The sequence below is a fragment of the Geotrypetes seraphini genome, chromosome 11 (genome assembly GCF_902459505.1).
Source record: "Geotrypetes seraphini chromosome 11, aGeoSer1.1, whole genome shotgun sequence".
Taxonomy (NCBI): domain Eukaryota; kingdom Metazoa; phylum Chordata; class Amphibia; order Gymnophiona; family Dermophiidae; genus Geotrypetes; species Geotrypetes seraphini.
The window spans coordinates 65605948-65620560 of NC_047094.1; the positions used below are offsets into that span (position 1 = coordinate 65605948).

Sequence of the window (14613 nt, forward strand, 5' to 3'; positions counted from 1 at the left end):
GTGAGGGCAGTGACCTCTTTGAGAAATTTTCTGAGCATGAGCAATCTTTTGCTTCCATTGTCAGACCAAAGCCTAAGCCAGCGCCTGCAAAGCCTTATCAACCTCTTCCTTCCTATCAGAGGAGTTATCCTCCGAGGGCAACTCCTAAACTCGAGCTCCCCCCAAGAAATCACAACAGCAGAAGCATCAGAAACCTCAGCCTTCTGCTACACCTAAGGCTTCGCAGCCTTTTTGGCTGTCTCATACAGAGCATAACCTCCATCGTTCTGCCTCTGTCCTCCCCTCTTCCATAGGAGGTCATCTCCATCTTTTTTTTTTTACCATCGATGGGAGACCATTACATTTGACCTCTGGATGCTGTAAATAATCAGGAAAGGATACTCTCTTCATTTTGCTCAGGTTCTACCAGAGTTTTCTTCAAGAGAGTATCTTTCTTCTTCAGGAAGCTCAAGCTCTGCTTCATCTCCGTGCCATCAAGGAAGTTCCCTTGGAACAGCAGAGCAGGGGGTTTTACTCCTGTTACTTCCTAGTTCTGAAGAGGAAAGGCGATCTGCGGCCCGTTCTGGATCTCAGGGTCCTCAACAAATTTTTGGTAGAAGAAAAATGTCAAATGTTGTCCCTGGCATCCCTTTATCTCCTTCTAGATCAGAACGATTGGTTATGTTCTCTAGATCTCAAGGAGGCTTACACTTGCGTCCCCATTCATCTGGCCTCCCGTCAGTACCTCAGATTTCGGGTGGGGAATCTGCATTTTCAATACAGAGTGCTACCCTTTGGCCTGGCATCATCTCTCAGAGTGTTCACCAAGTGCCTCATAGTGGTAGCAGCAGCTCTAAGGAACCATGGTCTTCAGGTGTTCCCCTACCTAGACGACTGGCTCATCATAGATTCAACATCTCAGGGGGTTATTGTAGTGACTCAACGGTCTATGTGGTTCCTATAAAGCTTGGGATTCGAAATCAATTTTCCCAAATCCCAATTTCAGCCCTCTCAGAATCTACAGTTCATCAGAGCTGATCTGGACACTATCCAACTCAGAGCATTCCTCCCTCAACAATGTCTGGATGCTCTTCTTCAGCTCTGTCACAAAGTGTCTTCCTGTTCTTCACTTTCAGCAAGATACATGATGGTACTACTAGGTCACATAGCCTTGACAATTCACGTGACTCCTTTTGCCAGACTTCACCTCAGAATTCCTCAGTGGACCCTGGCATCTCAGTGGACGCAGGCTTACGATCCACTCTTTCGACACATTACAGTCACTCCTTCCTTGAGACAGTCTATCTACTGGTAGATGCTCTCTTCCAAACTCTCCAGAGGTTTACTGTTTCAGATGCCCCCTCATCAGAAGATCCTCACGACAGATTCCTCAACCTATGCTTGGGGGGGGCTCATCTCGATTGACTCCGGACTCAAGGTCATTGGTCCAGCACAGATCGTCAGTGTCATATCAATCTGTTGGAACTCAGAGCAATCTTCAATGCTCTCAAAGCTTTTCAACATCTCCACAACCAGGTAGTCCTCATTCGAATGGACAACCAAGTTGCTATGTACTATGTCAACAAGCAGGGAGGGACGGGATTTCTCTCCCTTTGTCAAGAAGCTCTGAAGGTTTGGGACTGGGCAATCCTCCACAACACCTTTCTCAAAGCTGTCTACATCCAAGGGGAGAAAAACTGTCTGGCGGACAAATTGAGTCGTCTTCTGCAACCTCACGAATGGATACTCAATTCCTCTCCCCTTCATCACAATTTTTTTCTGTGGGGAACTCCTCGGATAGATCTCTTTGCATCTCCCCACAACCACAAATTGCCTCAGTTCTGCTCCAGGATATATTCTCCTCATTGCCTCGAGGCAGATGCTTTTCTATTGGAATGGACGAATCTCTTTCTATATGCATTCCCTCTCATTCTCAAGACTCTAGACAAGTTGAAGAACGATCATGCCACCATGATTCTGATAGCTCCTCCGTGGCCAACCTTGGAACTCCCTTCTACTTCAACTCAGCAGCAGGGAGCCACACACGGATTTACAAAATTTTGTCAAAGTTACAAGCAACGAAGAAGGGAGAGAGGGAACGCTTTAACAGAGTTTTAACAGAAGTACAAGCAACGTCGAAGGTTGGATTGGAAGGTAAGAGATAGCGAGAGAGATACCAAGTAGGGGGAGGGGGAAGGGGGAGAGCAGTAGGAGCAGGGTGAGTGTGGGAGAGGGGTTATTGCGGGGTAAAAGGGGTTAAAGGTCCTGTTCACGGAAAAGGTGCGTTTTGAGTAGCTTTCTGAAGCTGAGGTAGGTGGGGGCCTCGAGTACCATCTGGGATAGCCAAGGGTTCAGCTTAGCTGCCTGGAAAGCAAAGGTTTTGTTGAGGAATCTTTTTGTCTTGCTGAAAGTGAAGAACAGGAAGACACTTTGTGACAGAGCTGAAGAAGAGCATCCAGACATTGTTGAGGGAGGAATGCTCTGAGTTGGATAGTGTCCAGATCAGCTCTGATGAACTGTAGATTCTGAGAGGGCTGCAATGCGGACTGGAATGTTCCGTCTGCGGAATCGGAAAGAAGTAGGGAGATTGTGGATGCCTTTCAAGAGGCTCTGCTCAGACAAATGGTGACGGAACCCACAAGGGAAAAAGCGATATTGGATCTGGTCCTCACAAATGGAGAGAGTATCTCTAATGTTCGAGTGGGTGCTCACCTGGGTAGTAGCGATCATCAAACGGTTTGGTTTGATATAACGGCTAAAGTGGAGAGCGGCCGCACGATACTTAAAGTCCTAGATTTCAAACGTACGGACTTTAATGCAATGGGAAAGTACCTGAAGAAAGAGCTGTTAGGATGGGAGGACATAAGAGAAGTGGAAAGACAGTGGTCTAAGCTGAAAGGAGCGATAAAAATGGCTACGGACCTTTATGTGAAGAAAATCAATAAAAACAAGAGAAAAAGGAAGCTGATATGGTTCTCCAACCTAGTGGCTGAGAAAATAAAGGCGAAAGAGTTGGCGTTCATGAAATATAAAAAAACCCAAGAAGAGGAGAGCAGAAAGGACTACAGGGTGAAACTGAAAGAAGCCAAGAGAGAGATACGTTTGGCGAAGGCACAGGCGGAAGAACAAATGGCTAAAAATGTAAAACAGGGAGATAAAAATTTTTTCAGATATATTAGTGAAAGGAGGAAGATAAAAAATGGAATTGCTAGGCTGAAAGATGCTGGGAACAAATATGTGGAGAGTGATGAGGAGAAAGCAAATGTGCTAAACAAATTCTTCTGTTCTGTGTTCACAGAAGAAAATCCTGGAGAAGGACCGAGATTGTCTGGCAAAGTTACACGAGAAAATGGAGTAGATTCTGCGCCGTTCACGGAGGAGGGTGTTTATGAGCAACTTGAAAAACTGAAGGTCGACAAAGCGATGGGACCAGACGGGATCCATCCCAGGATACTAAGGGAGCTCAGAGAGGTTCTGGCGAGTCCTATTAAAGATTTGTTCAACAAATCTCTGGAGACGGGAGTGATTCCTGGGGATTGGAGGAGAGCGGATGTGGTCCCTATTCATAAAAGTGGTCACAGGGATGAAGCAGGAAACTACAGGCCGGTGAGCCTCACTTCAGTTGTTGGAAAAATAATGGAAGTGTTGCTGAAAGAAAGGATAGTGTATTTCCTTGAATCTAATGGGTTACAGGATCCGAGGCAACATGGCTTTACAAAAGGTGCCAAACGAACCTGATTGAATTTTTTGATTGGGTGACCAGAGAGCTGGATCGAGGACATATGCTAGATGTAATTTACTTGGATTTCAGCAAAGCCTTTGATACAGTTCCTCATAAGAGGCTGTTGAACAAACTTGAAGGGCTGAAGTTAGGACCCAAAGTGGTGAACTGGGTCAGAAACTGGCTGTCGGACAGACGCCAGAGGGTGGTGGTTAATGGAAGTCGCTCGAAGGAAGGAAAGGTGACTAGTGGAGTCCCTCAGGGTTCGGTGCTGGGGCCAATCCTGTTCAATATGTATGTAAGTGACATTGCTGAAGGGTTAGAAGGAAAAGTGTGCCTTTTTGCAGATGATACCAAGATTTGTAACAGAGTAGACACCGAAGAGGGAGTGGAAAATATGAAAAAGGATCTGCAAAAGTTAGAGGAATGGTCTAATGCCTGGCAACTAAAATTCAATGCAAAGAAATGCAGAGTAATGCATTTGGGGATTAATAATAGGAAGGAACCGTATATGCTGGGAGGAGAGAAGCTGATATGCACGGAAGGGGAGAGGGACCTTGGGGTGATAGTGTCCGAAGATCTAAAGGCGAAAAAACAGTGTGACAAGGCAGTGACTGCTGCCAGAAGGAATCTGGGCTGTATAAAGAGAGGCGTAGTCAGTAGAAGGAAGAAGGTGTTGATGCCCCTGTACAGGTCATTGGTGAGGCCCCACTTGGAGTATTGTGTTCAGTTTTGGAGACCGTATCTGGCAAAAGACGTAAGAAGACTTGAGGCGGTCCAGAGGAGGGCGACGAAAATGATAGGAGGCTTGCGCCAGAAGACGTATGAGGAGAGACTGGAAGCCCTGAATATGTATACCCTAGAGGAAAGGAGAGACAGGGGAGATATGATTCAGACGTTCAAATACTTAAAGGGTATTAACGTAGAACAAAATCTTTTCCAGAGAAAGGAAAATGGTAAAACCAGAGGACATAATTTGAGGTTGAGGGGTGGTAGATTCAGGGGCAATGTTAGGAAATTCTACTTTACGGAGAGGGTGGTGGATGCCTGGAATGCGCTCCCAAGAGAGGTGGTGGAGAGTAAAACTGTGACTGAGTTCAAAGAAGTGTGGGATGAACACAGAAGATTTAGAATCAGAAAATAATATTAAAGATTGAACTAGGCCAGTTACTGGGCAGACTTGTACGGTCTGTGTCTGTGCATGGCCGTTTGGAGGAGGATGGGCAGGGGAGGACTTCAATGGCTGGGAGGGTGTAGATGGGCTGGAGTAAGTCTTAACAGAGATTTCGGCAGTTGGAACCCAAGCACAGTACCAGGTAAAGCTTTGGATTCTCGCCCAGAAATAGCTAAGAAGAAAAAAAAAAATAAAATAATAATTTAAATTGAATCAGGTTGGGCAGACTGGATGGACCATTCGGGTCTTTATCTGCCGTCATCTACTATGTTACTATGTTACTATGAATCTTTCGAGCTGACATAATTTTAGGGAGGGGAAGACGAACAGCTGGATTCTACGGGATTTCTTGTTGGTGAGATTCATAGTGAAGTGGTGATTGAGGTATCTAGGTAATAGGCCAAAAGCTGTTTTGTAGCAGAAGCAGGCAAATTTGAATAAGACTCTGGATTCGAAAGGCAGCCAATGCAGTTGGTGGTAGAAAGGAGTGATGTGGTCCCATTTGTTCAGGCCGAATATGAGGCGGACGGCAGTGTTCTGGATCATTTTTAGTGTCCTAGTGGTTTTCTTCGTGGAGCTCAAGTAAATGACTTTGCAATAGTTCAGTATGCTGAGAATGGAGAACTGTACCAGTAGGCGGAATGAGGTGTCGTCAAAGTATTTTTTTATGGTGCGCAGTTTCCAGAGCACTGAGAAGCATTTCTTGACAGTAAGATCAGTGTGATTTTCTAGAGATAGATGTTTGTCTAGTGTGACTCCCAGTATTTTTAATGTTTGTTCGAGGGGGAAAACCAATCCTTTCACTTGGATTGTGGTGTCTTTGATTTTGTCTTTGGGGGTGGCTAGGAAGAATTTTGTTTTGTCTGGGTTTAGTTTTAGTCTGTAGGAAAGCATCCAAAGTTCTATCTGATTAAGTATGCTAGTAATGTAGGCAAATAGTTCTGGGAAGAAGCTGGTAAGTGGGATGGCTATTGTGATGTCATCTGCATAGGTGAAGAATTTGAGCTTGAGGTTATGAAGGAGGTTACCCAGGGAGGTGAGGTAGATATTAAATAGGGTGGGGGACGGGGGGAGCCCTGCGGCACTCCGCAGAAGTTATTCCAGCTATATGAGGAAGGGTCATTTTTGAGTACCCTGTAGGATCTGTTTCGTAGGAACCCGTGAAACCAGTTGAGGACCTGGTCGGAGATGCCAATGTGGGACAGGCATTCTAGGAGAATGGTGTGGTCGACTAGGTCAAACGCACTACTCAGGTCGAGTTGAAGGATCAAGGTGCTGGAGCCCTGGCTAAAGAGTGTGTGCAGGTGGTCAAGTAAGGCTGCTATAATGGTTTCGGTGCTATGGTCCGTGCGAAAGCTCGATTGGTTATCGCTTAGGATGTTGAATTTGTCCAGGTATGCGGTGAGTTCAGCTTTTACCACCCCTTCTGCTATTTTGGTGAAAAGTGGGATGCTAGCGATTGGTCTGTAATTAGATGGGGCGTTTGGGGGTTCTTTTGCATTTTTTATGATAGGGGTTAACATAATATGGCCTTGCTCTGGTGGGAAATTTCCTGAGGAAAGTAGGAAGTCAACCCAGGTTAGCATGTTGGCTCCTCAACCCTTTTGACTGTCTCATAGAGGATGTAACTTCAGTCGTCCTGCCATTTTCAGTTGCTCCACCAATTGGAGGTCGTCTCCATCACTTTTACCATCGATGGACGACCATTATCACCGACCTCTGAGTCCTTTCCATCATCAAAGAAGGATACTTTATCCAGTTCGACCGAGTCCCCACGGAACATCCTCCAAGAGAGTATCCTTCCAACTTGACCCAGCCCGCCCTTCTTCTGCAGGAAGCCCAGGCTTTATTACAACTCGGAGCTGTCGAGCCGGTCCCTGTGTCTCAGCAGAACAAAGGTTTTTACTCCCGGTACTTCCTTGTTCCGAAGAAGACGGGCGATCTGTGACCCATTTTGGATCTCAGGGTGCTCAACAAGTTTCTGGTCAAAGAGAAGTTTCGAATGTTGACCCTGACATCCCTGTATCCCCTCCTCGAGCAGAACGACTGGTTATGCTCTCTGGATCTCAAGGAGGCCTATACTCACATTCCCATTCATCCGGCCTCACGCCAATACCTCAGATTCAGGGTGGGACATCTTCATCTTCAATACCGAGTGCTTCCTTTCGGCCTTACCTCATCACCCAGAGTCTTCACCAAGTCCCGGGTAGTAGTATCCGCAGCGCTCAGGAACCACGGCCAACAGGTATTCCCCTACCTGGATGACTGGCTCATCAAGGATTCCATGTCTCAGGGAGTCGTCCTCGTGACCCTGAATACGATCTGGTTATCGCAACATCTGGGGTTTGAGATAAACTTCCCGAAATCCCATCTACTACCTTCCCAGACTCTTCCCTTCATCGGAGCTGTTCTGGATACTACCCAACTCAGAGCGTTCCTCCCTCCCGAACGGCTGGAAGCTCTCCTCCATCTTTGCCACTTGGTGTCCTCTCACCCGTCCATCTCGGCGAGATACATGATGGTTCTCCTAGGTCACATGGCCTCTACAGTTCACGTGACTCCTTTTGCCAGACTTCACCTCAGGATTCCCCAGTGGACCCTGGCATCTCAATGGACGCAGATATCCGACCCTCTGTCCAGACACATCCGGGTCACCCCTGCTCTGCAACAGTCTCTTCGCTGGTGGATGCTATCCTCCAATCTATTCAGAGGTTTGCTGTTTCAAACTCCCCCCCATCAGAAAGTCCTCACGACCGACTCGTCCACTTATGCTTGGGGGGCTCATCTGGACGGCCTCCGCACTCAGGGTCACTGGACCAGCACAGACCGCCAGTGCCACATCAATCTCCTGGAACTCAGGGCGATTTTCAATGCTCTCAATGCCTTCCAGCACCTGCTTCAAGACAAGGTGGTCCTCATTTGCATGGACAACCAAAGTTGCCATGTATTATATCAACAAGCAGGGGTGCAAGGGATCGGCCTCCCTCTGTCAGGAAGCTCTGAAAGTTTGGGATTGGGCAATTCGCCACAGCACCTTCCTCAAAGCTGTCTACATTCAGGGGATGGACAATGCCTTGGTGGACAACTTGAGTCGTCTGCTGCAACCTCACGAATGGACCCTCCACTCAATGCCCCTCCATCACATCTTCTCTCAGTGGTGAACACCTTAGATCGACCTCTTTGCAACCCCCCACAACTTCAAACTGCCTCAGTTCTGCTCCAGGAACTACACTCCTCACCGCATCGAGGCAGATGCTTTTCTTCTGGACTGGACAAACCTCTTTCTATATGTGTTTCCTCCATTTCCTCTCATTCAGAAGACTCTAGTCAAACTCAAGTCAGATCATGCCACCATGATTCTGATTGCTCCACAGTGGACCAGACAACTTTGGTACTCCCTGCTGCTGAGTTGAAGTAGCAGGGAACATAAGAACTTCTTATGTTCTTATGTTCCCTGCTACTTCAACTCAGCAGCAGGGAGCCCTTCCTTCTACCAGTGTTTCCATCACTGCTTACACAGCATCAGGGATCTCTACTTCATCCCAACCTGCAGTCTCTACACCTGACAGCTTGGTTCCTCTCAATGTAACCCCTCTCCAGTTTTCTCAACCTGTGAGAGATGTCCTAGAAGCTTCAAGGAAGCCTGCTACTGGACAAAAGCCTGCTACTGGACAAAAGTGGACTAGATTTTCTACTTGGTGTTTTTCTCATCATCATGAGCCACAACACTCCTCCTTGTCTTCAGTTTTGGATTACCTTTTTGCACCTTTCTCATTCTGGCCTCAAGTCTACATCGATACGAGTCCATCTTAGTGCAATTGCTGCTTTCCATCAGCCGCTCCAAGGGAAACCTCTCTCTGTTCATCCGGTGGTTTCCAGATTCATGAAAGGACTTTTCCATGTCAATCCTCCCCTCAAACCCCCTCCAGTGGTTTGGGACCTCAATGTTGTTCTTTCTCAGCTTATGAAACCTCCATTTGAACCTCTTCACAAGGCTCATCTGAAGTATCTCACTTGGAAAGTGGTGTTCCTTATTGGCCTCACCTCTGCTCGTCGAGTTAGTGAGCTTCAAGCATTGGTTGCGGATCCACCTTTCACAGTATTCCACCATGACAAGGTGGTCCTTCGCACTCATCCAAAATTCCTCCCCAAAGTGGTCTCGGAATTTCATCTGAATCAATCCATTGTTCTCCCTGTGTTTTTTCCAAAGCCTCATTCTCATCCTGGAGAATCAGCTCTTCATACTCTGGACTGTAAACGTGCTTTGACTTTCTACCTGGAACGCACCAAGCCACACAGAACTGCTCCTCAACTTTTCATCTCCTTTGATCCGAACAAGTTGGGACGTCCCATCTCTAAGCGTACTATCTCCAACTGGATGGCGGCTTGTATCTCCTTCTGCTATGCCCAGGCTGGATTACCCCTTCACAGTAAAGTCACAGCCCATAAGGTCAGAGCAATGGCAGCCTCTGTAGTCTTCCTCAGATCGACACCGATTGAGGAGATTTGTAAGGCTGCCACTTGGTCCTCGGTTCACACCTTCACTTCTCATTATTGTCTGGATACTTTCTCCAGATGGGATGGACAGTTTGGCCAAACAGTATTACAAAATGTATTCTCCTAAGTTGCCAACTCTCCCACCATCCCATTGTGGTTAGCTTGGAGGTCACCCATTAGTGAGAATACCTGCCTGCTTGTCCTGGGATAAAGCAATATTACTTACCATAACAGTTGTTATCCAGGGACAGCAGGCAGCTATTCTCACGTCCCACCCACCTCCCCTTGGTTGGCTTCTCTGCTAGCTATCTGAACTGAGGAGACGCGCTCTGGTCTGGGCGGGAAGGCACTCGCGCATGCGCGGTGCACTCGACTTGAAACTTCGAGTTTCCTCAAGCAAAAAAGCTTGTGAGGCGTCCGCATCGGGGCTCCGTTGAATCACGTCACCCATTAGTGAGAATAGCTGCCTGCTGTCCCTGGATAACAACTGTTACGGTAAGTAACATTGCTATCTCTCATGACATGGAGCCTCGAGATACCTCCTTGGCTTCTGTCTGGATTATCTTTTGCACTTGTCCACCTCTGGCCTCAAGTCTACATCTAACTGAGTCCCTCTTAGTGCAATTGCTGCTTTCCATCAGCCTATTGAAGGAAAACCCCTGTCTGCTCATCCGGTGGTTTCCAAATTTATGAAAGGACTTTTCAATGTCAAACCTCCTCTCAAACTGCCTCCAGTGGTTTGGGATCTTAATGTTGTTCTTGCTCAATTGATGAAGCTTCCATTTGAACCAATGTCTACGGCTCATCTAAAATATCTCACTTGGAAAGTGGTGTTCCTCATTGCCCTCACATCTGCTTGAAAAGTCAGTGAGTTGCAAGCTTTAGTTGCTGATCCACCTTTCGCTGTTTTCCATCATAACAAGATGGTCCTCCATACTCATCCTAAATTATTACCTAAAGTGGTTTCAGAATTTCATCTCAACCAATCTATTGTACTTCCAGTGTTTTTTCCAAAGCCTCATTCTCATCCTGGAGAATCAGCTCTTCATACTCTGGATTGTAAACGTGCTTTGGCCTTCTACTTGGAACGCACCAAACCACACAGATCTGCTCCTCAACTTTTTGTCTCCTTCGATCCGAACAAGTTGGGACATCCAATTTCTAAGCGTCCCATCTCCAACTGGATGGCTGCTTGTATCTCTTTCTGCTATGCCCAGGCTGGACTGCATCTACAGAGTCGAATCATAGCCCACAAAGTCAGAACCATAGCGGCTTCAGTAGCTTTCCTCAGATCCACTCCTATTGAGGAAATTTGCAAATCTGCCGCCTGGTCCTCAGTTCATACTTTCACCTTTCACTATTGTCTGAATGTTTTCTCTAGAAGGGATGGCCATTTTGGCCAGAGAGTATTACAAAATTTATTCTCCTAAGTTGCCAACACTCCCACCATCCCATTCTGATTAGCTTGGAGGTCACCCATATGTGAGAGTGGGCTGCCTGCTTGTCCTGGGATAAAGCACAGTTACTTACCATAACAGTTATTATTCAGGGACAGCAGACAGATATTCTCACAACCCACCCACCTCCCCTGGTTGGCTTCTCTGCTAGCTATCTGAACTGAGGAGACTTGCCCTGTGCTGAGTTTCTACAAGCAAGTCTTGTGAGGCTGTCCGCATCCAGGCTCCGTGGATGACGTCACCCATATGTGAGAATAGCTGCTTGCTGTCCCTGGATAACAACTGTTACGGTAAATAACTGTGCTTTGTGGTCAGCTCAGTGCATTGAAACGGCCGTGGTCAGTCAGTGCATTGAAATGAATCGTTCTAGACCCCCATATGCCCTGCAGTCCCTGGATGAAGCCTGTCATTGCAAAGGGGAAAGAAGGTTAAAAATGGGTGAAAGCCTGTAGTTGCACATGAAGGTTTAATGGAGGCTGGTTCAGTTGAGGGAGCAGGAGGAAATTTCCCAGTTAAAATTTTTAAAAAATAAATGTGATTTCTTACTAAGCATTACATGATTTATTGAAGAAGTTGATTTTCTAGCTGTGTGTGGAATAAGCAAATTTGATTATGGTTAGGACTCTCCATTCTCCAGTATCATAGTCTAATTCTTTTCTTTTCTCTTTCTTTCTGTCCACAGTTGACCAAGCCATATACATGGTAGGGAGTTATGGTCCACGAGCTGAGGAGTATGAGTTTCTCACCCCAGTCGAAGAAGCTCCCAAGGGGTTGATGGTGAGAGGAAATTATCACATCAGATCCAAATTTACTGATGATGACAAGACGGACCACCTGTCCTGGGAGTGGAACCTTATCATAAAGAAAGATTGGGATGTTTAGAAAGAAGACCAAAAGCAATTTCTCAGTTAAATCAAATCTAGACCATTTAACCATGATCTGAATTAGAGGTAAAATATTGTTAATAAAACCCCACATGCCACAGCATGGTACATACATTGCTTTCTTTTTTTTTTTTTTCTTTTTTTTCTTTCAGCCTTTGGTGATTCTTATGAAATGAAAAATGTGGGGAGCAGGTTATTTAGATTGTTTCTGTCTTATGCAACCCCTTGAGTTCATCTGTCAACAGGGTTAAATTCTTATTTTGCATATTCCCCCAGACTATTTGGCCAACAGCAGTAGAGTTCTAGACTCCTTTCCATTGCTCCGTCTTCTGTAATACACTGAGTTCATTGACTGGAGAGGCCAAAATGAGCGTTACGTGCACTTTCTCCAGTAATTATCTTCTAGAGCTGGGTAACTTTTGCCCCTTGGATTTGACTTATAATACTTGCCTTTTCAAATCCAGGCTCAAGGTGAGATGCAGTCAGATACATTAGATATTCCCTGCCCCTGAGGGCTCACAAACAGCTGTACCTAAAGCAGTGAAGGGTGAAGCAGCATGAGTAGATGATGTGGGCTTTGAACTTGACTCTCAGCCACTGCACTAACCACTAGACCACTTTTCTACCCCTGTTTACTAGCTCTTTATATCCAAACGATGAAAGCTGCTCGGCGAAATGGAAATGGTAAACACAATCTACACAAGCAGCACCATTTTTCATTAAGAGCTAACTTCGCACTTAAATGATAGTCAGGACTTCCCTGCTGTGCCCTTTCCTGTGCTTGCTACTGGCTCTCTTTAGGGAGCAGCTGTTTCTGCACACGGTTGTCTCCATTCAAGCTGGCAAGAGATAGAAACACATGCAGCACTGACGCTGGTCACCAGTAAACTACACTGGACTTATTAGGAACCAGTCTTGTATGTGTTGTGCATCCCCATCACTTAACAAGATCCTTCATCATGTCCAGGGAGGGATAGTTTGTCTTGTTTTTGATGCCCCCAATTATTTGGAAATGTTGGCATCTATATTAGACATATTTCCCCAATTCCTCCATCCCATTTTCTTCCCCTCCCCCTAAAAAAAAAATAATCAGCTTGTTATCTCCCATGGAGTCACCAACCTCTGACTGAAGTGGCCAGAGCAGATTTTCCATCTGAGCTTTTCTCTTGCTATTTTGCCAGAATTTGCTTGAAGTCATGCTTCTAAATCCTCTCAAGCTTTTGAACTTCAGAACAATTGCTTGAAAGAAAAAACATGAAATGACCCCCCCCCCCCATTTACACACACACATACACTTTGAGAATCTTTCAGAGTTATTTTGCACAAGTTAATTTCAATAATCCTTGCAAATTTACAACCAACACTTAATACCCTGTTTAAAACTTTAATGCTTTTTTAAGTTTCTAAATGTTGCAGTCTGTGAGCAAGTGAGATTTATTATTCATGGTCTGTTCACGTGCAGTAGTAAAAGAGTAAATATAATCTATGGTGCTTTGTCATTCCAAAATATTCTACCCACATGTCCCAAGGGGATCGGTAAGGGCTCTATGGCATCAGCATGGGGATCGATAAGCATCAATATGGACAAGAAACAGTATTTGTAGGCAGACGGACATTGAGATGCTCTTGGTTGGTCTGTCCCAGAAGGGGTCAGTACAGATAGCACAGTACTATTTCAGTAATTGGCATTTGTCTGGGTAAATTTGTTCACACTCATGTGGTTATAGGCACTGATATTTACACTGGTGCAGTGTCACTCTTTATATTAAGCTTCATTGACCTTGATAGCAGGTTCTGGTCATAGGCTGTTCTATTGGTACAGTCTCTCCCAGATCAATTCAGATCTACAGGGGACCTTCCTCCCTTCCCATTCGGGACACCACCAGGACTAAGGCCAGCCCTGATCAAAAAACCACAAATCCACATTTTTGTCATCATCTCAGCCTTTAGGTAGGAGGCACGTTCTGTGGTAACAAAGACCCACACACAAGTGAAAGCCTCACCATGGGTACAGATATAGATGATATTAATATAGAGATATGCAATGATGATAGTTACCCTGTTAACCATGGAGCATTACAGTGCTTGTGCCCACTTCACTGGCTAAATGTGAGGAAGAATTAAGCAGAAATGTGAGCCTTTTGTCGCCAATCGAGGGAGTAAGGAAGAATCTCTTCCCCTTCACTAAAACTCTTGCCAACAGAAAACAGAGTTGTTAAAGTGACACCGCAACACTTTTCCTAATCTCCAAGAAGCATTCAAAATAAATTTTCAGAAACTGTGTTAGAACAATGCAGAACATGGTGAGTTAGGGGTAGCCACCTGAGCTCTGCAATGCTTTGTACTCTCCACACGACACAAATATCTCATCTCATGTGACATCATCAGTCTCTCATGTGACATCAGCACCTCATGTGATATTCTGTGAGCTCCAGTGTAAAACAGGTGATTCTCTGTACTGTTATTAGCTTTGAGGAAGGAGGGTTTCTCTGAAACATATGTTGGGTTTTTTTCTCCAATAAATGTTACAGGTATTAAGAATATTGGTGTTTATAGTCCAATTTTTGTACATAAACATTATTCATATTTTTATTTATTTCTAAAATTTATCACCTGCTTAACACCTAAGCGGTTCACAAAATGACATTATAATAAGTTAAAATACATACACCTAATAAACAACAAAACGACTGATAGACAATACTTTGCAACCAGTTATCTCTGGCTTTCATGACAAATGGGAATCCTGTGGCATGTGCTCATTGGCTGACAGCAGTAGAATAAGTCTAGACTCCTCTCCATTGCTCTGTCTTCTTTAATAATTCATTTGCTGGAGAGGCCAAAATTAGCTTAGTGTGCATATCCTAGAACAGGCTAAATGTATGGAGGAATTAAGTAGAA

General features: G+C 45.3%; 1 protein-coding gene across 4 annotated transcripts in view; it reads left to right on the forward strand.

The window, feature by feature from the left end:
* Nucleotides 1-14255, forward strand: part of ARHGDIG (Rho GDP dissociation inhibitor gamma) — a 110873-nt gene extending 96618 nt beyond the window's left edge. For all 4 annotated transcript variants that reach the window (XM_033964047.1, XM_033964048.1, XM_033964049.1 and 1 more), the window contains exon 6: nt 11511-14255. In XM_033964047.1, the coding sequence (XP_033819938.1) occupies nt 11511-11710 (200 nt within the window). In that variant the 3' untranslated portion in view covers nt 11711-14255. The remainder of the gene's footprint in view (nt 1-11510) is intronic.
* The last annotated feature ends 358 nt before the right edge of the window (nt 14256-14613 follow it).